General features: G+C 43.7%; 1 protein-coding gene across 4 annotated transcripts; it reads right to left on the bottom strand.

The window, feature by feature from the left end:
• Positions 1 to 1,545: 1,545 nt before the first annotated feature.
• Positions 1,546 to 26,536, bottom strand: tafazzin (tafazzin, phospholipid-lysophospholipid transacylase). Of its 4 annotated transcripts, none has more exons than XM_069929219.1 (10): positions 26,051 to 26,534; positions 23,110 to 23,238; positions 22,838 to 22,883; positions 22,290 to 22,375; positions 21,586 to 21,666; positions 21,398 to 21,439; positions 20,460 to 20,522; positions 12,727 to 12,779; positions 10,241 to 10,318; positions 1,546 to 2,515 (listed from the first exon to the last, which is right to left on the bottom strand). In XM_069929219.1, the coding sequence occupies exons 1-10, from the start codon at positions 26,157 to 26,159 to the stop codon at positions 2,411 to 2,413; spliced, it is 792 nt and encodes a 263-aa protein (XP_069785320.1). In that variant the 5' UTR covers positions 26,160 to 26,534; the 3' UTR covers positions 1,546 to 2,410. The 4 variants fall into 4 exon arrangements, with proteins under 4 accessions (XP_069785320.1, XP_069785323.1, XP_069785322.1 ...); XM_069929222.1 differs by lacking the exon at positions 26,051 to 26,534 and adding an exon at positions 24,072 to 24,158; XM_069929221.1 differs by lacking the exon at positions 10,241 to 10,318 and having other exon boundaries at positions 26,051 to 26,536.
• Between the last annotated feature and the right edge of the window lie 725 nt (positions 26,537 to 27,261).

The raw sequence follows: 27,261 nt of genomic DNA, 5'->3' as shown, positions 1-27,261 counted from the left end.
GGACACCAGCTCATCCACCCTGTACCTCCAACCCGACCAGTTTCTGGCCTCCTTATTACCATCTTGCACAAAAAAGATGGACCAAGCAGCCCCTGCCATGTGCATTAGTGTGCAAAATTGTTACCGCCACCAATTTACAAACCGAAAGAATTATTGGGGCTAGAAAGGAGGGCATTTGGCCCCTCCTGTCCTTCCCCTCCCCTGCCTGACCAATTGTTTCCCAGAACCCCAAGTCAGGCCTGTTTTTAATTTCTTTTTTAAAATATTAAATTTAAATAATATTTACACCATGATTGCAGACGATTCTGGCTAAACCACTTAAGTTCAATCTGGATCAGTGAGGTGATGCCTTTTGGAAGGACAAACCAGAAGGGTTAATGGTCGGTTACTTAACCATGTGGATGAACAGAGGGACCTTGGGGTCCAAAACCATTCATCCCTCAAGGTCACTGTGCAGGTTAATGGGATAGTTATGAAGGCCTATGGGACGCTGGGTTTCATTAGTTGGGGGATTGAGCTCAGGAGTCGAGAAGTCATGTTGCAACTCTACAAATCTCTGGTGAGACCCCAATTGGAGGATTGTGTTCAGTTCTGGTCACCTCATTAAAGGAAGGATGTGGACACTGTGGAGAGGGGGCAGAAGAGATTGACCAGGATGTTGCCTGGATTGGGAAACAAGTCTCATGAGGCAAGGTTAGCAGAGGTTTGGAGTGAGAGGAGACTTGGTAGAGGTTGACAAGATTCTGAGAGGCATAGACAGGGTGGACGGCCAGCGCCTGTTTCCCAGACACCAGACGACGTCTATACAAAGTGAAGGGAGGAGAAGTTTAGGGGTAAGATTTTTTAATAGAGGGTTGTGGGTGGTGGAGGCTGGAACACTTAAGAGACACTGAGACAGGCCCGTGGAGGGAAGAAAAATAGAGGGTTATGGGGTAGGAAGGGTTTAGTTTTTTTTTGGTCTTCTGGCGATCCATCCCGAAATTGATGATGGTTCCTTCCAGTCAGTTTGTGGGGATTGATATGTGTGCCATACAGGCCGATCCTTGGCAGGTGAGGCCAGGAGGGGCAGCAGGGGCAGAAACTCAGTGGTGACACTTACCCATCGCCTCTTTGAGTTCTTTCTCAGCAGCGACCGCTCCTTTGCTGATGGCGTCCATCCATTGGTCGGTATGTATGGGACAGCACCACATCAAGGGCCGAAGGGCCTGTACTGAGCTGTTGTGTTCTGTTTAAAAACCCCGTGCTGTCCAATTATCGTCACATCATACCGGATCGCTGGAGACTGGCTGAAAGGGGGTACTGGGTATCGGGACTGGGACGCGAGAGGGCGCTGAAGGTTTCCTGATCTGTGTCGGAGGGGGTTGTGTCTGGAGCTCGGGCTGCCGATGGTTTGGACTGGAGCGCTGGAGGCATATTCACAGACACTCAGTGACTCTGAAGGGAATTCTCTTTTGCTTCTCTTTCTCCAACTGTAAGAGGTGCTGCAGGCAATTTCTGCCAGTGGCAAACCTTTACCCCTTACAACAGACAAAAACAAATTCCGTGTAATATTACACTGACTTTATTACATGACAATAAAGGAATCTTGAGGCTCGACGCAGACCAGGAGATTGCTTCGTCAAGCACCTTGGTTCTGCCCGCCATGATAGCGCGGATCTCCCAGTGGCTGCCCCATTTCAATTCCTGGCCGAATTGTCTGTCCATGATCTCATACCCTCCCAGACTGCAAATTGGAGGAATGCCTCTGCCTTCCATCGGGCACCCTCCGACCGGACGACATTAACATCGACCTCTCCGGTTCCTGCTGCCCCACTCCCTGTTCTCCCTCCCTTCCCCATCCTCCAGCTCTCCACCCCCCCTTCCCTCTCCATTCAGAGCCATCCCGTTTGCTGGTGTGCCCTCTCTCCCTTATCCTCCTATGATCTCCCGCCTGTGCGAGGTTTCTCTCCCTGCCCCTCCAACCCCAACTAATTTAGTTCAGGCTCCTGCCAACATCTTGTCATACCTTGACAGAGGGCTCCTGCCCGAAACGTTGGTTCCGTATCTTAATCTTTGCTGTTTGACCTGCTGAGTTTCTCCAGCATCATGTAAAAGCATCTCATTGTGGACGACCTAACAGACATGTCGGGTGGGATCGCACCTCTGCAGGGGTCGAGGAACAGAGCCGTGGCCGCAGGAAGAGTTTCTACAGCATGGCAGACATGGGGAGGGGTGACGAAGAGGGTGACCTTGCTGGTCCTCACCAACATGAGGGTGTGATCTCAGCGAGGAGTGGTGTGACGTGGCTGAAGTGTGGGTGGGGTGTGCGCAGGGAGGGCGGCTCGGAAGGAAACAAAGGCCGGAGCGGATTTGGACTTCCGAGGAGCTTGCCATGCCAGGATCCATTTCGCACAGCTCTGCCCTGCCAGGTTCACATCCTCCCCAGGTGATACCGCCGGTGCGTTGCTTCAGCCAGAGCCTTCAGCTTCCACAGCTCATCCTGGATGAAGTCTGTCACTGCCTTGCGCATCTCCATCTGGACCGGGGTGGGGGGGAATGTGGAGAAAGAACAGAGAAGCCAGTGAGCCAGTGAATCCCTTTAGCCCACACCCCCACCCCTCGCAACCGTTCTGTCCCCAGAGAAGAGGGAAGGAACGAGGAAGAGGGCCGGGGGATGGGGGGGAGGTCAGAAATGGGGTGGAGAGGAGAGGCTGGGAGAAAGGGGGAGGAGAGGGTTTTATGTGGGGCCAGGGGGAAAACGTGAGAAACAGGAGTCGGTCATCGGACCTTCGAGCCTGCTCTGCCATTCAATTAAATCATGGCTGATCTGATGACAGGCTCATCTCCACTGACCTGCCTTTTCCCCATATCCCTTAATTCCCCTACAATGTAAAAATTGATCCAACCTTGTCTTAAATCTACTGACTGAGGTCACCTCCACTGCTTCAATGGGCAACGAATTCCAGATTCCCCACCATCTAAAAAACATCTCTGTCCTAAATCTACTCCCCTGGATCTTGAGGCAATGTCCCCTCGTTCTGGTCTCCCCCAACAATGGGAACAACTTACCCATCTCTATTTTAATTTCATAATTTAATACATTTCTGTAAGAACTCCCCTTCATCTAAACTCCAGCGAGTCCAGTCCCAGATGCCTCAATCTCTCCTCGTAGGCTAACCCCCTCATCCCTGGAATCAACCCTGGAATCAAGCCAGAACATCCTTCCTCAAGTCACACCAGAACTGGAGGAGTCACGTGATGGAGTAGTGGCCGGACAGTGAACTCCAGCCCTCTCCAGAAAAGTCGGGAAAAACAAGAGAAAACACAAAGGCACAGAAATAAAAGTTAAAGAAAAGTGAGTATAAAGGTGGAAAGAAGATGGCGACAAAAAAAGAAAAATCAAAATCAACGGTAAGAAGAGAGGAAGAGAAGACAACGGAGGAAGAAGGAGAAGGCCTTACCTGTCCGAAGAGGCCCGCTGTGGAGAGAGAAGCCCGCTTCCTCAGGTCGGTAGAAAGTGGACTACAAAAATGGCTCGCTGAGCCGAGTAAAAGTACGCAACCGCGCATGAAAAAAAACACACCGACGGGAGGGGGGACCAGCTGGAGAGTCGATCTCCACAGCCGGCAACGACAGCTGCAGAACACCTGCAGCAAGAAGAGACCACAGAAGACAATGGAAACAAGAAAGAAGAGAAGAAAAGGGCAACAAAGAAACAACAGATGGCCAACCCAGAGGAAGAAGAAGAGGAAGAGTACAGTGAAATAGAAGAAGAAGGGAAAGGCAAGATAAAGGATATACTTTCTCTTGTTAGAGGATACATGGAGTCATTTAAAGAATGGCAAACACAGGAATTTAATGATTTAAGAAGAAGAATAAACAACACAGAAGAGAAAATGAATAAAATAGATATAACCTTAACAGAAATGGGAAAGAAAATGGACAAGATGGAAGAGCGGGCAGTAGCAGCAGAAATGGAGGTAGAAGACTTAAAAAAGAAATTGGAGGAATCTAATAAAAAAGCTATAGAGACACAAGAACTGTTAGCTCAAAAAATAGATATAATGGAAAATTATAACAGAAGAAATAACATAAAGATAGTGGGCCTTAAGGAAGATGAAGAAGGCAAGAATATGAGGGAGTTTATAAAAGATTGGATCCCTAAGACCCTAGGATGTCCAGAACTACAGCAAGAAATGGAAATAGAAAGGGCACATAGAGCATTGGCCTTTAAACCACAACCACAACAAAAACCAAGATCTATTTTAGTAAAATTCCTAAGATATACTACAACAGAAAAGGTACTGGAGAAGACAATGGAAAAAGTAAGAGAGGGCAACAAACCACTGGAGTATAAAGGGCAAAAAATCTTCATTTATCCAGATATAAGTTTTGAACTCCTAAAGAAGAGAAAAGAGTTCAATACAGCAAAGGTGATTTTATGGAAGAAAGGGTATAAATTTATACTAAAGCATCCAGCGGTATTGAAAATATTTATTCCAGGACAACAAAACAGACTATTCTCGGATCCAGAAGAAGCACGAAAATTTGCAGAACAATTACAAAGATAGACTGAGGGATGAAGACGGGTAATGAGAGTAAAAATGATCACGATTGATATGTATGTGGGTAAAGAGGTATAAGAGTGAATAGATACAATGTGCATACATGAATGTATCTGTACTTAGAGGAAAATATAGATAGTATAGACAAGAATTAATAAGGGAAGGTAATGGAATAGATAGAATAAGGAGGGAATTAAAAGAGTGACCTTTGTTACATATGAAAAGCGAAATCTTTTCTGGGGGGGACTGGGTGGGAGGGAATAGCGGTCACTGCAAAATCAGTTGACGCTTGCGAGTGAATTCGCAAACCCAAATGGAGAGGGGAGATGTGGTTGTCCGACAAGGGATAAAGGACAACTCAGGAGGGGAAGGGGAGATTGGGGATAAAGAAGATATAAATAGGAGAATAAGGAAAATGTTTGATGTTGTAGGAATGTTGTCTTATAAAGAGTTTAAAATAAGAAAACAGAAATGGAAAAGGAGGAAAGGTAATGATGGAAAAACGGAAAGAGAAGATAAACAAACTATAAAATGGCTACGCTGAACTATATGAATTAAAATATTAATGGAATACATAACCAAATTAAAAGGAAGAAACTACTAAATTTACTGAAAAAGGAAAAAATTGATATAGCATTTATCCAAGAAACACACTTAACTGAATTGGAGCACAAGAAATTAAAGAGAGATTGGGTAGGACATGTAACAGCAGCATCGTATAATTCAAAAGCATGAGGAGTGGCTATATTAATTAGCAAAAATGTGCCATTTAAAATAGAAGAGGAAATAATAGATCCAGCAGGGAGATATGTTATGGTAAAATGTCAGATATATTCCAAGTTTTGGAATCTACTTAATGTATATTCACCTAACGAAGAAGATCAAAAGTTTATGCAAGATATCTTTTTGAAGGTAGCTAATACGCAAGGGAACATACTAATAGGAGGGGATTTCAACCTGAATTTGGATTCAAAGGACAACTCAGGAGGGGAAGGGGAGATTGGGGATAAAGAAGATAGAAATAGGAGAATAAGGAAAATGTTTGATGTTGTAGGAATGTTGTCTGGTATAGAGTTGAAAATAAGAAAACAGAAATGGAAAAGGAGGAAAGGTAATGATGGAAAAACGGAAAGAGAAGATAAACAAACTATAAAATGGCTACGCTGAACTATATGACTTTAAATATTAATGGAATACATAACCAAGTTAAAAGGAAGAAACTACTAAATTTACTGAAAAAGGAAAAAATTGATATAGCATTTGTCCAAGAAACACACTTAACTGAATTGGAGCACAAGAAATTAAAGAGAGATTGGGTAGGACATGTAACAGCAGCATCGTATAATTCAAAAGCATGAGGAGTGGCTATATTAATTAGCAAAAATGTGCCATTTAAAATAGAAGAGGAAATAATAGATCCAGCAGGGAGATATGTTATGATAAAATGTCAGATATATTCGGAGCTTTGGAATCTACTTAATATATATTCACCTAACGAAGAAGATCAAAAGTTTATGCAAGATATCTTTTTGAAGGTAGCTAATACGCAAGGGAACATACTAATAGGAGGGGATTTCAATCTGAATTTGGATCCAAATATGGATAAAACGGGGAAAAAAATTAACAGAAAGAACAAAGTAACCAAATTTATAATTAAATCAATGCAAGAAATGAAACTTTTGGATATATGGAGGAAACAAAACCCAAAAGAAAAGGAATACTCATACTACTCGGCTAGACATAAAACATACTCAAGAATAGACCTATTTTTGTTATCAGCTAGTATGCAGGATAGAGTAAGAAAAACAGAATATAAAGCTAGAATACTATCGGACCATTCACCCTTAATATTGACAGTAAAGCTAGAGGACATCCCTCTAAGAATGTATAGATGGAGATTAAACCCCATGCTACTTAAAAGACAGGATTTTAGAGAATTTATTGAAAAACAATTAAAAATGTATTTTGAAGTAAATACGGAATCAGTGGAAGATAAGTTTATACTATGGGATGCAATGAAAGCATTCATTAGAGGGCAAATAATAAGTTATGTAACCAAGATGAAGAAGGACTATAATCAGGAAACAGAGCAGTTGGAAAGGGAAATAGTAAATATAGAAAAAAAATTAGCAATGAAGGAAGATACAACTAAAAGAAGAGAATTGGCGGATAAAAAAATAAAATATGAAACATTACAAAACATATAAGGTAGAGAAGAATATAATGAAGACAAAACAGAAATATTATGAACTAGGTGAAAAAACGCACAAAATCCTAGCATGGCAGCTTAAGACAGAACAAGCTAAGAAAATGGTATTGGCATCAAGGAAAAAAGACAAACAAATTACATATAATCCAAAAGAAATTAAGGAAAACTTTAGAGAATTCTATGAACAATTATACCGAACTGAAAACGAAGGGAAAGAAGGGAAAATAGATGAATTTTTGACTAAAATTGAACTACCAAAACTACAAATAGAGGAACAAAATAAATTAACAGAACCATTTTGAACAGTAGAAATACAAGAGATAATAAAAAAACTACCAAATAATAAGACACCAGGGGAGGATGGATTTCCAATAGAATTCTACAAAACATTTAAAGACTTATTAATTCCGCCCCTCCTGGATGTAATCAACCAGATTGATGAAACACAAAGCTTACCAGATTCATGTAAAACAGCAATAATTACAGTAATACTAAAACAAGGGAAAGATCCACTCTCACCAGCGTCATATAGACCAATATCTTTGCTAAACACAGATTATAAGATAATATCTAAACTATTAGCAAACAGATTAGCAGAACAGGTACCGAAAATAGTAAATTTAGACCAAACTGGATTTATCAAAAAAAGACGCACAACAGACAATATTTGTAAATTTATTAACTTAATTCATGCAGTACAAGGAAATAAAGCACCTGCAGTAGCAGTTGCTTTAGACGCAGAGAAGGCCTTCGACAGAGTAGAATGGAATTATTTGTTCAAAGTATTGCAAAAATTCGGTTTGCCGGAGAAGTATATTAATTGGATTAAAGCATTATATAAGGGACCGTTAGCGAAAGTGACAGTAAATGGACATGTATCAAAGCAATTTAACTTAAGCAGGTCAACACGGCAGGGATGCCCACTATCACCTTTATTGTTTGCGCTAGCTATAGAACCACTAGCAGAATTGATAAGAATAGATAATAATATAAAAGGAATAAAAATAAAAGACAAGGAATATAAAATCAGTCTATATACTATCAATAAAAGAACTATATAAGAAATTGAAGGAATATGGAGAAGTGTCGGGTTACAAGATAAACGTAAATAAAAGTGAAGCAATGCCTATGAATAATGCGGATTTCTCAAAATTTAAGAAGGAATCTCCATTCAGATGGCAAATGCAGGCAATAAGATACCTAGGTGTACAAATGAACAAAAATCTAGGCCAATTATATAAACTCAATTATAATCCACTAATGAAAAAAATTACAGGACGATTTAGAGCATTGGAAAGATCTACCACTAACACTAATAGGAAGGATAAACTGTATTAAAATGAACATTTTTCCAAGGATATTGTACTTATTTCAGGCATTGCCAATACAACTGACAGAAAAATTCTTCAAAGAGTTAAAGAAAATAATAGGGAAATTTTTATGGAGAGGGGGGAAACCGAGGATAGCACTAGATAAATTAACAGAATGGTATAAACAAGGAGGCTTACAATTGCCAAACTTTAAAAATTATTATAGAGCCGCACAATTAAGATACCTATCAGACTTTTATCAAACAAGGGAAAAACCAGACTGGACGAGATTAGAATTAGATAAAATAGGGGAAAAGATACCTGAACACATATTATATAAATGGGATGAAAAATTGGTACAACATAGAACTTCTCCAGTATTACATCATCTCCTCAATATTTGGAAGAAGATTCATGTAGAAAGAAATAAAACAAATTACCAACTACCAAAACTAATATTGACGCAAAATAAGCTACTCCCTTTTACAATAGATAACCTTTCCTTTAGAGAATGGGAAAAAAAAGGGATTAAAAGAATAGAAAATTGTTTTTCAGGAAGTAGATTCTTATCCTTTGAACAAATGAGAGATAAGTACAATATAACTGGAGATACAGCCTGGCATATTACCAACTGAGATCCTACTTGAAGGATAAATTAGGAAGCAATTTGAGTTTGCCAGAGGGAAGTAACCTTGAATATGTGATTACAGATACAATGTTAATCAAAAGATTTATAACAAATATGTATATTAAACTGCAAGAAAGGAGAATGAGGAAACAAATGGTAAAACTAAACAAAAATGGGAACAAGATTTAAATATAAAGATAAAAAAGGAAACATGGGAGAACTTATGTTCTGGAACGATGAGAAATACAATAAATACGAGGCTACGTATGATACAATATAATTGGTTATACAGACTATACATTACACCTCAAAAGTTAAATAAATGGGACCCAACAGTATCTGATAGATGTTTTCGATGTAAAAAAGAAATGGGAACAACAATTCATGCAATCTGGACATGTGAGAGAGTAGAAAAATTTTGGGAAGATCTCAGTCAGATATTAAATAAAATAACAGAAAACAATATACCAAAGAATCCAGAGATCTTTCTCCTAAGTAACATAAAAAACAAAGAATTTGGAATTGATTTGGAGGATGCACAAAAAAGATTTATTAAGATAGCCCTAGCCGTAGCAAAAAAATGTATTATGTCAACCTGGAAATTGGAAGATAATTTGAAAATACAACAATGGTATATAGAAATGAATAAATGTATTCCATTAGAAAAAATAACATATAGTTTAAGAAATAATATTGAAATATTCGAACAAATATGGGAGCCTTACATTAAATACAATAGCAAAAACCTACCGGGGACAAACATTACCTAAGTTGATGGAAGGAGAAGGAAAGAAACGAATGGACTCAGTAGAATTTCTGGTGTATTTTTGTTGAATGACAACATTGTCTGACGGGTTTAATGCAACCTAGATTGTAAACCTAAAATGGATGAGAGGGAGGGGGGTGGGGGGGTGGCTTGGGAGGAGGGAGGGGGGGGGGAGAAAAAGTCACTGTATATGTGTGAAAAAGAAAAAGTGTATATCATGGCTAATGTGATTTATGGTGTGAAAAATAAAAAATTTAAAAAAAATAAAATAAAAAAAGTCACACCAGAACTGCATGTAGTTCTCCAGACCAGAACAGTGTACAATTGCAGCAGAACATCCTGGCTCATAAACTCAATCCCTCTGGCATTGAAGGCCAACATTACATTTGCCTTCAAGCCCACAAACCAACCTTTTGTGTTTCATCCCATATCCTTCTGCATGGCAGCAGGCTGCAATCACTTGCCTTTTAAATAATAATCTGATCTTCCATTTTTCCTTCCAAAGTGGATCACCTCACATTTACCCACGTTGTGCTCCACCTGTCGGACCCTTGCCCATTCACTGAACTTATCTATATCCCTCTCTAAATCCTCTGCACCATTTGCTTTTCCATTCAATGTAGTGTCATCAGCACTATATTAGGGTTGATTGATGGAAGATAGGTGGGGGGGGGAAGGAAAAAGTGGGCAAGCTAGGGACGAGGAGGACAGGGGAGAGGGGAAGGGGAGTGGAGATGATCTATTCTCCATCCAGTCACTGTTGAGGATCCTCCTGCCACTCACCGGGGGCCGGTTCTCAGCTCTCAGCCTCTGTACCAGCTGCTCGAGGGTGAACGGCTTCCCAACATAAACGGTGATTCTCTGGAGGGAGGAGGGGTGAGAGAGGGTCAGAGAGAGTGAGAGAGAGAGAAAGGGCCCCTCTTGGTAAACACAAGAGTCGTTGGCATCTTCAAAGAGGTGGAAACCTCATGGTATGGTGTAAGAGTAACGACTTGAGTCTCAACGTGGACAGGACGAAGGAAATAACTGTGGACGTCAGGACCACCAGGAACATCCACCCTCCACTCCACGTCAACCACTCTGTAGTGAAGAGCCCCAAGTTACTTAACTAGTGACCTATCGTGGACATTCAACATCCTCTCACTTGTCAGGAAAGCGCAACAGCAACTACACTTCCTGAAAAGACTGAAGCGGCCAAGGCCACCGTCACGTCAACCTTCTACAGGAGCTCTATCGAGAGAGTCCTGACCAGCTGCATCATGATGCGGTATGATCACTGCAGAGAAATGGATTGGAGGTCCATCCACACCGGGATTATTGTCTGAAGAGGCACGTCAGAATTGTTGAGGACCCCTTCCACCCCTGCATCCAGCATTTTTCAGCTGAGGACCCCTTCGATCCCCGCACGCATCATTTTTCAGCTGAGGACCCCTTACATCCCAGCACGTGGCATCTTTCAGCTGCTCCCATCGGGGAAGAGATCTAGGAGGATCAGACCCAGCACCACCAGGCTGAGGAACAGTTTCTTCCCACGGCCTAAAGGACCAATGGAACTGCTCAGACTGAACCTCCGAGACTCTCAGTCACAAAACAATATTTATTTGTAACGAAATACTTGTCCTGCATATGTATTGTGCATCTGTCTGTGTGTTACATCTGGGTGTGTGCTTGCGTGTTTTGCATCAAGGTTGTTCCTGGTCCTCCTGATGTCATGATCACCTCCTTCGTCATGTCCCTGCTGAGATGCAGCTTGTTACTCTTGCACCGCACCACGAGGTTTTCCACCTCTTTTCTGTAGTGTGACTCTTCACTGTTGCTGACGAGACCAAATAGTGAGGGGGGGGAAACTGAGGGGTAACTTTCTCCACACAGAAGGCAGTGGAACGACCTGCTGGGGTGGGGGGGTCGAGGTGTGGACAATGCCGACGTCCGTGAGTCTTTTTGACACTTCCGTGGATGGGCTTGGAGAAGCCTAGGGTGAAGGCAGGCAAACTAGACAACGGGAGTTTGGGCCAACACTCTCCCACCAGTTCCTGCATTCGAAGCACTTTGTTGGGAGTTCACCGCTGCAGTGCACACTCCCGAAGAGTAGAATCCAAGAACAGAGATGTGATCTTGAGGCTTTCTAAGGTCCTGGTGAGACCTCACGTGGAGTATTGAGAGCAGTTTTGGGCTCCTCGTTGATGCGCTGATGTTGGAGAGGGTTCAGAGGAGTGAATACGGGGAGCATTTGATGGCTCTTGAAATTTAGGAGAATGGGGAGGGGTCCTTACTGAAACATTTCGAACGATAAAAGGCATGGACAGAGTAGATGTAGAAAGTTAAGGCATGATGCTGGAGAAACTCAGCAGGTCAAACAGCGTCCTGTATCGAGCAAGGATATAGAACCCTTCATCAAAATGCGAGCAAAATGTTGGCAGGCACCCGAACAAAATGGGGGGGGGGGAGGGCAGGGGAATGAGCGCAGTCCCACAGGCAGCAGATCATAGCCCTATCCTGTAAATTGGAAGGACACCTACTATTCTGTTCGGGCACCCTCCAATCGGACAGCATTAATGTCGACGTCTCTGGTTCTTCCTGGCCTGCTCCCTGTTCTGCCTCCCTTCCCTGTCCTCCAGCTCTCCACCCCCCTTCCCTCTGCATTCACAGAGCCCTCCCTTGACCCCCTGCCTGTGGGACCGCGCTCCTCCCCCTGCCCCCCCCCCCCACCATTTTGTTCAAGTGCCTGTTGACATTTTGCTCGTCGGCTCAAGCCCGGAACATTGGTTCTGTACCTTTGCTGTATAAAGGACGCTGCTTGACTTGCTGAGTTTCTCCAGCGTCGTTTTTACTTCAACCGCAGACTCTCGTGCTCTACTGCTAGTACTGTTTCCCATGGTGGGAGAGTCTAGGACAAGAGGGCACAACAGGATTGATGGGAACAGAGATCCAGGGGAATTTCTTCAGCCAGAGGGCAAAAATCTGTGGAATTTGTTGCCACAGGCAGTTGTGAAGGCCGGGCGTATGTAAGGCAGAGATTCTTGATTAACCAGGGCACCAAAGGTTATGGAGAGATGGCTGGGCAGTGGGGCTGAGCGGGAGATTGGTGGGGCAGATCTGCTCCTCTGCCTTATGGACTGGGCTTTTGAGGGCAAGGCAAGTCACCCCCCACCCCCCCAACTCCCCAGCCTTTCCTGGATAGTCCCCAGCAGTCTGCACGACCATTTGGAGGGGGACAGGCATCCTGGAGGGTGGGGGGAAGGGTAGAAACTGGAGATGGAGCGACTCACCTTCCCAAGGCGGGGGTAGTACGGAGGCTTGTTCGGAAGGACATCGCACAGACCTGAAAGGGTCAGAGGGAGGGATTAATTTAATTTTTTTTCAAAGTTTTAGACATACAGCGTGGTAACCGGACATTTTGGCCCACAAGTCTGTTCCACCCAATTTACCCCCAATTAAACTACAAACCCCTGGTTCGTTTCAAAGGGTGGGAGGAAACCCGATGTAGACACAGGGAGAACGTACAAAATTCTTACAGAACTGGATTAGAGTCCTGTTCGCTGGTGCTGTAAAGGCGTTGTACTGACCGTTATGCCAACTGTGCCACCCCCACTTAAAGGACACTGGCTTACATCATCCCAGTTAGCACAGAAAAAAAAATTACAGGCCATTTGGCTCCTCTAGTCTGTGCTGACCATCATCTCCCAAGTCCTACTGACCTGCTCCCTTTCCATATCCCTCCAGGCCTCTCCCATCCACGTCTCTGTCCAATTTATTCTTAAAAGACACGGTTGAGCCCCATTCACCACACTCATTCCACACTCCCACCGCTATCTGAGTGAAGAACCTCCCCCCCAAGTTCCTCCTAAACCTTTCCCCTTCAGTTTAAAACTACAACCTCTCGAATTGATCTCTCCCGATCTAAGTGGGAAAAGCTGACACGTATCCACTCTGTCTACACCTCTCAAAATCTTGTAAACCTCGATAAAATCTCCCCTCATTCTTCTACACTCCAGGGAATAAAGTCCAAACCTGTTGAACCTTTCACTGTAACTCAGTTCCTGAAGTCCAGGCAACATCCTAGTACATCCTCACTGCCCTCTTTCTATCTTATTGTTATCCTTCCTGTAGTTCGGCGCCCAGAACTGTACACAATGATCCATATTTGGCCCCTCCAATGTCTTAAACAACTTCAACATAATGTCACTTTCAGGGAACAATGTATCTGTGTTCCTAGATCTCTCTGCTCTTCTGCATTCCTCAGTGCCCGACCATTTACTGGGTATATTTGCCCTCATGACAGCAGGCTGCAGAGAGGCCACAGTTCATTAGTCAGGGGATTGAGTTCAAGAGTTCAGAGGTCACGTTGCAACTCTACAAATCTCTGGTGAGACCCCACTTGGAGCATCGTGTTCAATTTTGGTCACCTCATTACAAGAAGGATGTGGAAGCTCTGGAGAGGGGGCAGAGGAGATTCACCAGGATGTGGCCTGGAATGGGAAATTTAGGAGAATGGGGAGGGGTCCTTACTGAAACATTTCGAACTTTGATCAAGATACATACATTTTCTGTTGTAGGAATGTTGTCTGGTAAAGAGTTGAAAATAAGAAAACAGAAATGGAAAAGGAGGAAAGGTAATGATGGAAAAACGGAAAGAGAAGATAAACAAAATATAAAATGGCTACGCTGAACTATATGACTCTAAATATTAATGGAATACATAACCAAATTAAAAGGAAGAAACTACTAAATTTACTGAAAAAGGAAAAAATAGATATAGCATTTGTCCAAGAAACACACTTAACTGAATTGGAGCACAAGAAATTAAAGAGAGATTGGGTAGGACATGTAACAGCAGCATCGTATAATTCAAAAGCAAGAGGAGTGGCTATATTAATTAGCAAAAATGTGCCATTTAAAATAGAAGAGGAAATAATAGATCCAGCAGGGAGATATGTTATGATAAAATGTCAGATATATTCAGAGCTTTGGAATCTACTTAATATATATTCACCTAACGAAGAAGATCAAAAGTTTATGCAAGATATCTTTTTGAAGGTAGCTAATACGCAAGGGAACATACTAATAGGAGGGGATTTCAATCTGAATTTGGATCCAAATATGGATAAAACGGGGAAAAAAATTAACAGGAAGAACAAAGTAACCAAATTTATAATTAAATCAATGCAAGAAATGAAACTTGTGGACATATGGAGGAAACAAAACCCAAAAGAAAAGGAATACTCATACTACTCGACTAGACATAAAACATACTCAAGGATAGACCTATTCCTGTTATCAGCCCACATTCAAGGGAGAGTTAGGAAAACGGAATATAAAGCTAGACTATTATCGGACCACTCACCCCTGTTATTGGCAATAGAGCTAGAGGACATCCCTCCAAGAATGTATAGATGGAGATTAAACCCCATGCTACTTAAAAGACAGGATTTTAGAGAATTTATTGAAAAACAATTAAAAATGTACTTTGAAGTAAATACGGAATCAGTGGAAGATAAGTTTATACTATGGGACGCAATGAAAGCATTCATTAGAGGGCAAATAATAAGTTATGCAACCAAGATGAAGAAGGACTATAATCAGGAAACAGAGCAGTTGGAAAGGGAAATAATAAACATAGAAAAAAAATTAGCAATAAAGGAAGATACAACCAAAAGAAGAGAATTGGCGGATAAAAAAATAAAATATGAAACATTACAAACATATAAGGTGGAGAAGAATATAATGAAGACAAAACAGAAATATTATGAACTAGGGGAAAAAACACACAAAATCCTAGCATGGCAGCTTAAGACAGAGCAAACTAAGAAAATGGTATTGGCAACAAGGAAAAAAGACAAACAAATTACATATAATCCAAAAGAAATTAAGGAAAACTTCAGAGAATTCTATGAACAATTATACCGAACCGAAAACGAAGGGAAAGAAGGGAAAATAGATGAATTTTTGACTAAAATTGAACTACCAAAACTACAAATAGAGGAACAAAATAAATTAACAGAACCATTTGGAACAGTAGAAATACAAGAGATAATAAAAAATTTACCAAATAATAAGACACCAGGAGAGGATGGACTCCCAATAGAATTCTACAAAACATTTAAAGACCTAATAATACCGCCCCTCCTGGATGTAATCAACCAGATTGATGAGACACAAAACTTACCAGATTCATGTAAAACAGCAATAATTACAGTGATACTAAAACAAGGGAAAGATCCACTCTCACCAGCGTCATATAGACCAATATCTCTGCTAAACACAGATTATAAGATAATAGCTAAACTATTAGCGAACAGATTAGCAGAACAGGTACCGAAAATGGTAAATTTAGACCAAACTGGATTTATCAAAAAAAGACGCACAACAGACAATATTTGTAAATTTATTAACTTAATTCATGCAGTAGAAGGAAATAAAGCACCGGCAGTAGCAGTTGCTTTAGACGCAGAGAAGGCCTTCGACAGAGTAGAATGGAATTACTTGTTCAAAGTATTGCAAAAATTCAGTTTACCGGAGAAGTATATTAATTGGATTAAAGCATTATATAAGGGACCGTTAGCGAAAGTGACAGTAAATGGACATGTATCAAAGCAATTTAACTTAAGCAGGTCAACGCGGCAGGGATGCCCACTATCAACATTATTGTTTGCGCTAGCTATAGAACCACTAGCAGAATCGATAAGAAGAGATAATAATATAAAAGGAATAAAAATAAAAGACAGGGAATATAAAATCAGTCTGTTTGCGGATGATGTGATAGTGTACTTAACAGAACCAGAACTATCAATAAAAGAACTATATAAGAAATTGAAGGAATATGGAGAAGTGTCGGGATACAAGACAAACGTAAATAAAAGTGAAGCAATGCCTATGAATAACGCGGATTTCTCAAAATTTAAGGAGGAATCCCCATTCAGATGGCAAACGCAGGCAATAAGATACCTAGGTGTGCAAATAAACAAAAATCTAGGCCAATTATATAAACTCAATTACAATCCACTAATGAAAAAATTACAGGACGATTTAGAGCATTGGAAAGAGCTACCACTAACACTGATAGGAAGGATAAACTGTATTAAAATGAACATTTTTCCAAGGATACTATACTTATTTCAGGCATTGCCAATACAACTGACAGAAAAATTCTTCAAAGAGTTAAAGAAAATAATAAGGAGATTTTTATGGAGAGGGGGGAAACCGAGGATAGCACTAGATAAATTAACAGAATGGTATAAACAAGGAGGCTTACAATTGCCAAACTTCAAAAATTATTATAGAGCCGCACAATTAAGGTACCTAGCAGATTTTTATCAAACAAGGGAAAAACCAGACTGGACGAGACTAGAATTAGATAAAATAGGGGAAAAGATACCTGAACACATATTATATAAATGGGACGAAAAATTGGTACAACATAGAACTTCTCCAGTATTACACCATCTCCTCAATATATGGAAGAAGATTCATGTAGAAAGAAATAAAATAAATTACCAAATACCAAAACTAATATTGACGCAAAATAAGCTACTCCCTTTTACAATAGACAACCTTGCCTTTAGAAAATGGGAAAAAAAAGGGATTAAAAGAATAGAAAATTGTTTTTCAGGAAGTAGATTCTTATCCTTTGAACAAATGAGAGATAAGTACAATATAACTGGAGATACAGCGCTGGCATATTACCAACTGAGATCCTACTTGAAAGATAAATTAGGAAGCAACTTGAGTTTACCAGAGGGAAGTAACCTTGAATATGTGATTACAGATACAATGCTAATCAAAAGATTTATAAAAAATATGTATATTAAACTGCAAGAAAAGGAAAAAGAGGAAACAAATGGTAAAACTAAACAAAAATGGGAACAAGATTTAAATATAAAGATAAAAAAGGAAACATGGGAGAAGTTATGCTCTGGAACGATGAGAAATACAATAAATACGAGGCTACGTATGATACAATATAATTGGTTACACAGACTATACATTACACCGCAAAAGTTAAATAAATGGGACCCAACAGTATCTGATAGATGTTTTCGATGTAAAAAAGAAAGGGGAACAACAATTCATGCAATCTGGACATGTGAGAGAGTAGAAAAATTTTGGGATGATCTCAATCAGATATTAAATAAAATAACAGAAAACAATATACCAAAGAATCCAGAGATCTTTCTCCTAAGTAACATAAAAAATAAAGAATTTGGAATTGACTTGGAAGATGCACAAAAAAGATTTGTCATGATAGCCCTAGCCGTAGCAAAAAAATGTATTATGTCAACCTGGAAATTGGAAGATAATTTGAAAAATACAACAATGGTATATAGAAATGAATAAATGTATTCCATTAGAAAAAATAACATATAGTTTAAGAAATAATATTGAAATATTCGAACAAGTATGGGAGCCTTACATTAAATACAATAGCGAAAACCTACCGGGAACAAACATTACCTAAGTTGATGGAGGGAGAAGAAAAGAAAAGAATGGACTCAGTAGAATTTCTGGTGTATTTTTGTTGAATGACAACATTGTCTAACTGAATTAATGCAACCTAGATTGTATACCTAAAATGGATGAGAGGGGGGGGGGGGTGGGGGGGTGGCTTGGGAGGAGGGAGGGGGGAGGGAGAAAAAGTCACTGTAAATGTGTGGAAAAGAAAAAGTGTATATCATGGCTATTGTGATTTATGGTGTGAAAAATAAAAAATTTAAAAAAAAAGATACATACATTTTCCTTTTCAATATATAGTGTCGTTTTCTCCCCCTCTCCCTCTTCCCATCCCACCCTCCCTACCTCCCCTCCCATTCATTTAAAGTTCAGAATCTAAGATACATTAAACCTGTCAAACAATGTTGTCACCCAATAAAAATAAACAAGAAATTCCACTGAGTCAATTCTTTTCATTCTCTTCTCCTTCTGTCATTTTAGGTGATAGATGTCCCCAGTAGGTTTTCTCTATTATGTTTCATGTATGGCTCCCATATTTGTTCAAATATTGTAATATAATTTCTTAAATTATATATATATTTTTCTAATGGAATACATTTATTCATTTCTATATACCATTGTTGTACTCTCAAATTATCTTCTAATTTCCAGGCTGACATAATACATTTTTTTGCTACAGCTAGGGCTATCATAACAAATCTTTTTTGTGCACCATCCAAATCAAGTCCAAATTCTTTGTTTTTTATGTTACTTAGGAGGAAGATCTCTGGGTTTTTTGGTATATTGCTTTTTGTGATTTTATTTAATATCTGGTTTAGATCTTCCCAAAATTTTTTCACTTTCTCACATGTCCAGATTGCATGAATTGTTGTTCCCATTTCCTTTTTACAGCGAAAACATCTGTCAGATACTGTTGGGTCCCATTTATTTAACTTTTGAGGTGTAATATATAGCCTGTGTATCCAGTTATATTGTATCATACGTAACCTCGTATTTATTGTATTTCTCATAGTTCCTGAGCATAACTTCTCCCATGTTTCCTTCTTTATCTTAATGTTTAGATCTTGTTCCCATTTTTGTTTACTTTTACCATTTGTTTCCTCATTCTCCTTTTCTTGCAGTTTAATATACATGTTTGTTATAAATTTTTTGATTATCATTGTGTCTGTAATCACATATTCAAAATTACTTCCCTCTGGTAACTTCAGACTGCTTCCCAATTTATCCTTCAAGTAGGATTTCAGTTGGTAGTATGCCAACACTGTATAGTGAGTTATATTATATTTATCCTTCATTTGTTCAAAGGATAATAATTTACTTCCCGAAAAGCAATTTTCTATTCTTTTGATCCCTTTTTTCTCCCATTCTCTAAAGGAAATCTATTGTAAAAGGGATTAGCTGATTTTGCGTCAGTATAAGTTTTGGTAGTTGGTAATTTGTTTTATTCCTTTCTACATGAATCTTCTTCCATATATTGAGCAGATGATGTAATACTGGAGAATTCCTACATTATACCAATTTTTCATCCCATTTATATAATAATTGTTCGGGTATCTTCTCCCCTATTTTATCTAGTTCTAATCTAGTCCAATCTGGCTTTTCCCTTGTTTGATAAAAATCTGATAGGTATCTTAATTGTCCAGCTCTATAATAATTTTTAAAGTTTGGCATTTGTAAGCCTCCTTGTTTATACCATTCTGTTAATTTATCCTCAGTTTCCCCCCTTTCCATAAAAATTTCCTTATTATTTTCTTTAACTCCTTGAAGAATTTCTCTGTCAAGTGTATTGGCAATGCCTGAAATAGGTATTGTATCCTTGGGAAAATGTTCATTTTAATACAGTTTATCCTTCCTATTAGTGTTAGTGGTAAGTCTTTCCAATGCTCTAAGTCGTCCTTTAATTTTTTTCATTAGTGGATAATAATTGAGTTTATATAGATGGCTGAGGTTTTTATTTATTTGTATACCTAGGTATCGCATTGCTTGCATTTGCCATCTGAATGGTGATTCTTTCTTAAATTTTGAGAAATCCGCATTATTCATTGGCATTGCTTCACTTTTATTTGCCTTAATCATGTATCCCGACACTTCTCCATATTCCTTCAATTTCTTATGTAATTCTTTTATTGATATTTCTGGTTCTGTTAAGTATACTATAACATCATCTGCAAATAAACTGATTTTATATTCTTTGTCTTTTATTTTTATCCCTCTTATTTTATTTTCTGTTCTTATCAGTTCTGCTAGTGGTTCTATGGCTAACGCGAACAATAAGGGCGATAGTGGGTATCCCGCCTTGTTGATCTGCTTAAGTTAAATTGTTTTGATATATATCCATTTACTGTCACTTTCGCCAATGGCCCCTTATATAAAGCTTTAATCCAATTAATATATTTCTCTGGTAAGCTGAATTTTTGTAGTACTTTGAATAAATGATTCCATTCTACTCTGTCAAAGGCCTTCTCTGCGTCTAAAGCAACCGCTACTATTGGAGCTTTATTTCCTTCGACTGCATGAATTATCAATATTCCTCCTTCCCCCGGTTTACACTTACCTACGTGCCAGAGTGGGAGAATGATGGGATTCAGGGAACATTCAGAGATGAGCCTCCCGATTCCTGCAGGAAAGATAGGACAATCCCAAGTTAGGTTCTGCACTGAGCTGGCCACTGAAGCATCCCAGGGCCAAGGAGCACAGTCCCGTTTGCAATACCTTGGGCCAGAGAGGGGCCGAATGGGCTCTTGTGTACCAGCCCTAAGAGGGGTTAAATGGCTTCCTGGCCCTATGTAGCCGTCTGTAGAGGGGCTGTATGGCCTCCTGTCTGTCTTCTAGCCTTTAGATGGGCCAAATGGCCTCCTATCCCTGTGTACTAAGCTGGAGAGGAACAAAAGGGGACAGTTGCTTCCATCACTGTAAACAAGCATGTGGAGGGATTGAGAGCCTCCTGTCTCTGTATGCCAGCATGTAGATGGGCTGAAGGACCTCCTATTCCTGTTTACTAGTCTGGAAATGGGCTGATTGGCCTCCTGTCCATGTACCATGACTGAGAGGGGCCGAGCGACTTCTCATCCCTGTGCAAGTCTGTAGAAGGGCTGAAGGGCCTCCTATCCCTGTGCACCAGTCTGTAGAAGGGCCAAAGGGATACCTATCCTTGTGCAGCAAAATGTAGAGGGGCTGATTGGGTTCCCCTTATTGTATATCAGCATGTGGAGGGGCTGAAGGGTCCCCTGTCCCTATGCACCAGTCTGTAGAAGGACTGAAGGGTCTCATCCCTGTACCAGCATGTAGAAGAGCCAAATGGCCTCCTATCGCTGTGCACCAGTGTGTAGGGGACTGAATGGCCTTCTATCCCTGTGTAGCAGCATGTAGAGGGGCAGAAGGACTTTCTATCCCTGTGTACCAGCACGTAGAGGGAATGAAGGCCCTCCCGTCCTTGCACTAGGCTCCTGGACTCCTCCCACACCCCCTCTGATTCTTCGATGACACACTCACCCCACTTTAGCCGCATGAACTCCTGGGTCATATTCACCTTCCCTGCAACGAGGGAGAGATAAGAGAAATAAGAGTCACGCAGACTAACCTGCCCCTGGACTGGGTGGGAGAAATATCTCCTCCCCTCTCCCCCACCAGCCTGATGGGGGGGTGGGGGGGAGGGTCAGGGACAGCGGCCCGGGCCTCACCTTCCGGAAAGAAGTGAACCCAGTCTCCCTGATTGAGTTTATCCAGCAGGAAGTCCATGCCTTTCTGATACACCCCGTCACCTGCAGAGATGGCACAGTGAGGAACAGATGAGTATGTCAGCACCTTCCAATTAATTAATTCCCCCCTCCCTCAGTTACCCTTCTCCCCCCCCCCCCCAGGGTCACTGACGTTAATCGCCCCTCCCTCAGTGTGCCCTCTCCTCCAGCGCCCAGGATCACTGACGTTAATCCCCTCTCCCTCAGTGATTTCCCTCTCACCCCCGAGGTCATTGACATTAATCCCCCCTCCCCCAGTCACCCCTCTTCCCTCCAGGGTCACTGATATTAATCCCCCCCCCCCTCAGTGACCCCTCTCCCCCCAGTTCATTAACAATCCCCCCTCCCTCAATGATCCCTCCCCCCCTTAGAGTCACTGACATTAATCCCCCCTCCCTCAGTCACCCCTCTCCCCTCCAGGGTCACTGACATTAATCCCCCTCTCCCTCAGTCACCCCTCTCCTTCCAAGATCACTGACATTAATCACCCCTCACTCAGTCACCCTTCTCCCCCAGCACCCTGTGTCTCTGATGTTAACCCCCCCCCAACTCACCCTCCCCCAGTGACCCCTCTGCCCACCAGCGCACTGACCGTTGACACAGTACCCCCCACCCCGTTCACGTTTAGCCAGCTCCTTCGCACTTACCACGGCACACGGGAACACACTTCCCTAAGCTGAAGAACCGAGAGTGCAACTCTTTGGTAAAACATATGTCGGCAGCAGCGGGAGTCCTGAAATGGGAAACAGAACACACAGGGTGACAGTGATGTAACAAGACTGTGTGTCTCCTCTTGCCCCCTCCTCAAAGACAGACAAATATCCATCATGCATCTGTGGTCACTCTGAAGAAGAGAACTTAACAGGTGTCAGCAATCAATTCCAAGTGAACAAAACGTGGATGAGAGGTTTCCAGATCCCGTGGATTGGGGTTTCATTATCAGGAAGGTCTAACAACAGTGCAGAGGGAGCTTCACTCTGTATCTGTCCCCGAGAGTGTGTGATGGAGCTGAGGGAGCTTTACTCTGTGACTGCCCCGGGGACCGTGTGTTGGAATGCTGTGGAGGGAGTTTCACTGTGTCTGGACCCAGGAGTATGCGATGGGTCAGTGTGGAGGGAGCTTCATTCAGTGTCTGAACCCAGGTATGTGCGATGAGACAGTGTGGGGGATATTGAAATGTAGTTTGAACACTCACCATCTCATCCGCCTGACTCTCCAAAGGTGCTTTAGTTCCAGGACACCTGCAGGGAGACAGAAGCGGTTTTAAGAAGACAGCCAGAATGAAGACGGAGGTTGTGGCTCCATCCCTGATCCTCTGTCAGACACTCTATGCAGAGAGCACCACCTCCAGACAGAAGCTGCTCATAAGGGCCAGTGAACAGTCTTGGTGACGAGGTCACAGATAAATGAAGTAGGAGTTTAGAAGCAAGGTCAACAAGAAAGGACAACCAGTGTCACGTCCCTTACCCCATATGTGGGGGTCATCCATGCAGGACTGATGGTTGGCGACGGTGATGAGGGGCTTTCCCTCTGGCCGTTGCTCGATTGCCTCGTACAGGGTCTCTTTGTTATGGACCAAGAGCCTGTTCATGTATTCTATGGAGAAAGCAGAGCAGAGGGAGATAAGCCTGGTACCATCTCCAGTGACAGAACTGTCCCCACCGGTACTGTACCCCAGTGTTACACAGTGACAGACACGTCTCCACTAGTACTGAACCCCGAAGTTACACAGCAACAGACCCATCCCCACCAGTACTGTACCCCAGTGTTATATAATGACAGACCTATCCCCACTGGTACTGTACCCTGGTGTTACACAGTGACAGACCCAGCCCCACCAGTAGTGAACCCCTATGTTTACACAGCGACAAACCTGTCCCCACCAGTACTGCACCCTGGTGTTACACATTGACAGACCCGTCCCACCAGTACCGACCCCACCAATACTGTACCCCGATGTTACACAGTGACAGAGCCATCGCCACCAGTACTAAATCCCAGTATTATACAATGACAGACCCATCCCCACCAGTGAAAGACCTGTCCCTACCAGGACTTTACAGTGACAGACGCGTCCCCACCAGAACTGTACCCCGATGTTACACAGTGACAGCCCTGTCCCTACCAGAATTCTTTCCTTTACAAAGCCACATTGACTATCCTTGAGTAGACTGTATCTCTCCAAATTCTCATAGATCATGTCCTTAAGAATTCTCTCCAACTGTTTACACACCACTGACGTAAGACTCACAGGTCTCTAATTCCCAGGATTCTCCCTATTACCTTTTTTTAAACAAGGGGACTACATTTGCTGCTCTTCAATCCTCCGGCACCTCCCCTGCAACCAACAAGGATTCAAAGATCATCGCTGCTGCCCCAGCTACCTCTTCTCTCGCTTTCCACGTTGACACAGGTAAACCACAACTTACCGTCATGGAAAGAGGATTCTGATCATCGTATCTTTGCAATATCACAAGATAAAGGAACAGAAGCTGGCCACTAGGCCCATCGAGTCGGTTCCATGACTCTACACTAAGTTGAATGATGCTCGCACCTAATTCCAATTTCCAGCCTCTTCCCCATATCCCTTGATATCCCGACCAACTAGATGCTTATCGATTTCCTCCCGACGATCTGGCCTCCACCGCTGTATGTGACAGTGAGTTCCCACAGATCCACGCCCCTCTGACTGAAAAAGTTCTTTCTCATCTCTGTTTTCAATGGATAATTCTAAATTTTAAGACTGTGGCCCCTTGATTCACCCACCAAAGGAAACACCTTATCTATGTCCACGCTGTCAAAACCTTTCAAAATTCCAAATGTCTCTATGAGCCATTCTTCTATACTCCAGTGAATACAATCCAAGAGCTGCCAAACGCTCCTAAGACGTTGGCCCTCGCATTCCAGGAATTGTCCTAGTAAACCTCTCCCACGTCCTTTCTAAGATAAGGGGTCCAAAAACTGCAACGGCTACTCCAAGTGAGGTCTCCCCAGTGCCCTGTCCAGCCTCATCAACACCTCCTTACTCTGACACAATTCCCCTCGAAACGACGGCCAATGGGGCATTCGCTTTCTTCACTACCAATCTCACCTGGTCATTAACTCTCAGGTTTTCCTGCACCAGGACTCCCTTTGCCCTTCCGAGTTTGGAATTTTCCCCCCATCCAAATAGCCTGTTGGTTTCCACTGCCAACGTGTACATTTCTCAACCTTGTATCTCATCTGCCAGTTTTGCCCAGTTCTCCTCCTGCAATTCTCTTCAGTTTCTTCAACACTTCCTGCTCCGCCACCCATCTTGGTGTCATCTGCAGGGCTAGCCACAAAACCATCCATTCCACAATCCAAACAGTTAATACAAATTGTGGGCAGACGCAGCCCCAAGGCCGACCCCTGTGTAGCTCCGCTCGTAAGTTGGAGGCCATATGTACCTCGCTAACACCGTCCACAACTCTTATCCTTGTCTCCACTGTCTCCTCTCACCCACAATTCCTTCACCCCCTCCCCGCTTCACAGCGTCCGTGTTCCACCCCCGCCACCCACCCACTAGGGTTCTGGGGGGGGACGGGTCGCCCGTCCACTGGGGTTTGGAGGGGGGGGGGTTGCTCGCCCACTGGGGTTTCGGGGGGGTGGTCGCCCGCCAACTGGGGTTCTGGGGGGGGTGGTCGCCCGCCCACTGGGGTTCCAGGGGGATCGCCCGTCCACTGGGGATCCGGGGGGGTCGCCCGCCCACTGGGGTTCCTGGGGAGGAGCGCCCGCCCACTGGGGTTCCGGGGATTCGCCCGCCCACTGGGGTTCCTGGGGAGGAGCGCCCGCCCACTGGGGTTCCGGGGATTCGCCTGCCCACTGGGGTTCCGGGGGGGGGGGGGTCGCCCGCCCACTAGGGTTCCGGGTCGCCCGCTCACTGGGGTTCGAGGGGGGGTGTTTCTCGCCCACTGGGGTTTCGGGGGGTGGTCGCCCGCCCACTGGAGTTCCGGGGGGGTGGTCGCCCGCCCACTGGGGATCTGGGGGGGGTCGCCCGCCCACTGGGGATCGGGAGGGGGGGTCGCCCGCCCACTGGGGTTCCTGGGGGTGGTCGCCCGCCCACTGGGGTTCCGGAGGGGGGATCGCCTGCCCACTGGGTTTCCGGAGTGGGGGGGTCGCCCGCCCACTGGGGTTCCGGAGGTGGGATCGCCTGCCCACTGGGGTTCCGGAGTGGGGGGGTCGCCCGCCCACTGGGGTTCCAAAGGGCCAAAGGGGGGGGTCACCCGCCCACTAGGGTTCCGGGTCGCCCGCTCACTGGGGTTCGGGGGGGTTGGTCGCCCGGCCACTGTGGATCCGAAGGGGGGGGGTCGCCCGCCCACTGGGGTTCCGGGGGGGGGTCGCCCGCCCATTGAAGTTCCGGGGGATCGCCCGCCCCCATCATACTCACGGGTCCACACCTGGCTGTAGATCCCGACCAGCCCCGTAACCAGGGCGCTGCCGACCCTCCAGCCCGGCCCCCAGTGGGCGGGGAAGGGCCACGCCACATCCAGCGGCATGGTGCAGCGCCGGGAGGGATCAGCGCCCCGCGGCCGGGGTGGTGGGGGCAGAGGTCAAAGATTGCGCGCCACCGTGGGCCCTGGTGGAGTGACCGGGCGACCTGCCAAAGCCTACGAACCTGCGGCTCCTAGTGCAGGGATAATACCCAGGAGGGGCTTCCCTGACGCCCCAGCCCAGCTCTCTGCCAAATCTACCCCTTAAAACATCTCAATGTGCATAATCCAGGAATAAAACCAAACCCCCCCCCTCTCCTGACGCAGAATAAGGTGGTCAGTTCCAGCAGGGGAAGACCCCACCCCCCCCAACAATGGCGGTTCCACACCACCAAAACCCAAGGCTTCACTTTCCTCCCTGCAGCCGCTGGGCCGCAATCACCAAGGCGACAGGGAAAGGTGGGATCGGGCCCGCAGCACGCATGCGCGGCACGGAACCCTGGGAAATGTAGGCGTAATTCAGTGATAGAGTGAGAAGGGGAAAACAAAACCTATTTTTAAGTCTATCACGGTGGAAAAGTGACTGCAATTGAAATGGGATGAAGCTTTTAGATTTAATATAGAATTAGAGTAAAGTTTAACTGCTGGGGGTCAGAGGGTGCCTAAGGGGGTTCTTGGAATTGTAGTTGTATTGGTTTGCCTTACCATTGACTCCACTTACAAATAAACACATCTTTATCATTAACACCTTTCGTTGGTCTCGATCCCTTCCTCACCAAGTGGGGCCTGAGTTCTGGGACCTGAGTTCTGGGACCAGCCAGCGCGGCCTGAATTCTGGGACCGGCCAGCACGGCCTGAATTCTGGGTCAGGCTAGCACGGCCTGAGTTCTGGGATGGGCCAGCATGGCGCGAATTCTGGGACTGGCCAGCGTGGCCTAAATTTTGGGGATTCCCACTTCTGACTCATTCTTGAAGGCCTCAGATCTAGAAACGTCGGCGAGATATCGCTGTCTCCCATGGACGCTGAAAAGACCGGCTACATTCCTCCAGCATTATGTCCGGTTTATTTCGTTGTCTGGAGCTCTTGGCCATTGATAACTGTACATTAAAACTCCACATAAAATTATGAGAAACGGAAGTACCTTCACAGAATTTGCTCGAGACAAAA

The sequence above is a fragment of the Narcine bancroftii genome, chromosome 3 (assembly GCF_036971445.1).
Source record: "Narcine bancroftii isolate sNarBan1 chromosome 3, sNarBan1.hap1, whole genome shotgun sequence".
Lineage (NCBI taxonomy): Eukaryota > Metazoa > Chordata > Chondrichthyes > Torpediniformes > Narcinidae > Narcine > Narcine bancroftii.
This window is presented reverse-complemented; position numbering and strand designations above follow the sequence as displayed.

Bases quoted from the DNA above. Each gene is read 5' to 3' on its own strand.
- tafazzin (XM_069929219.1), bottom strand. From the start codon at position 26,159: ATGCCGCTGGATGTGGCGTGGCCCTTCCCCGCCCACTGGGGGCCGGGC. The intron at 21,667-22,289 runs GTAAGTGCGAAG...CCATCTCTGCAG, and splicing joins GTGTGTTCCCGTGTGCCGTG to GTGACGGGGTGTATCAGAAA. The intron at 21,440-21,585 runs GTGAGGCCCGGG...CCCTCGTTGCAG, and splicing joins GGTTCACTTCTTTCCGGAAG to GGAAGGTGAATATGACCCAG.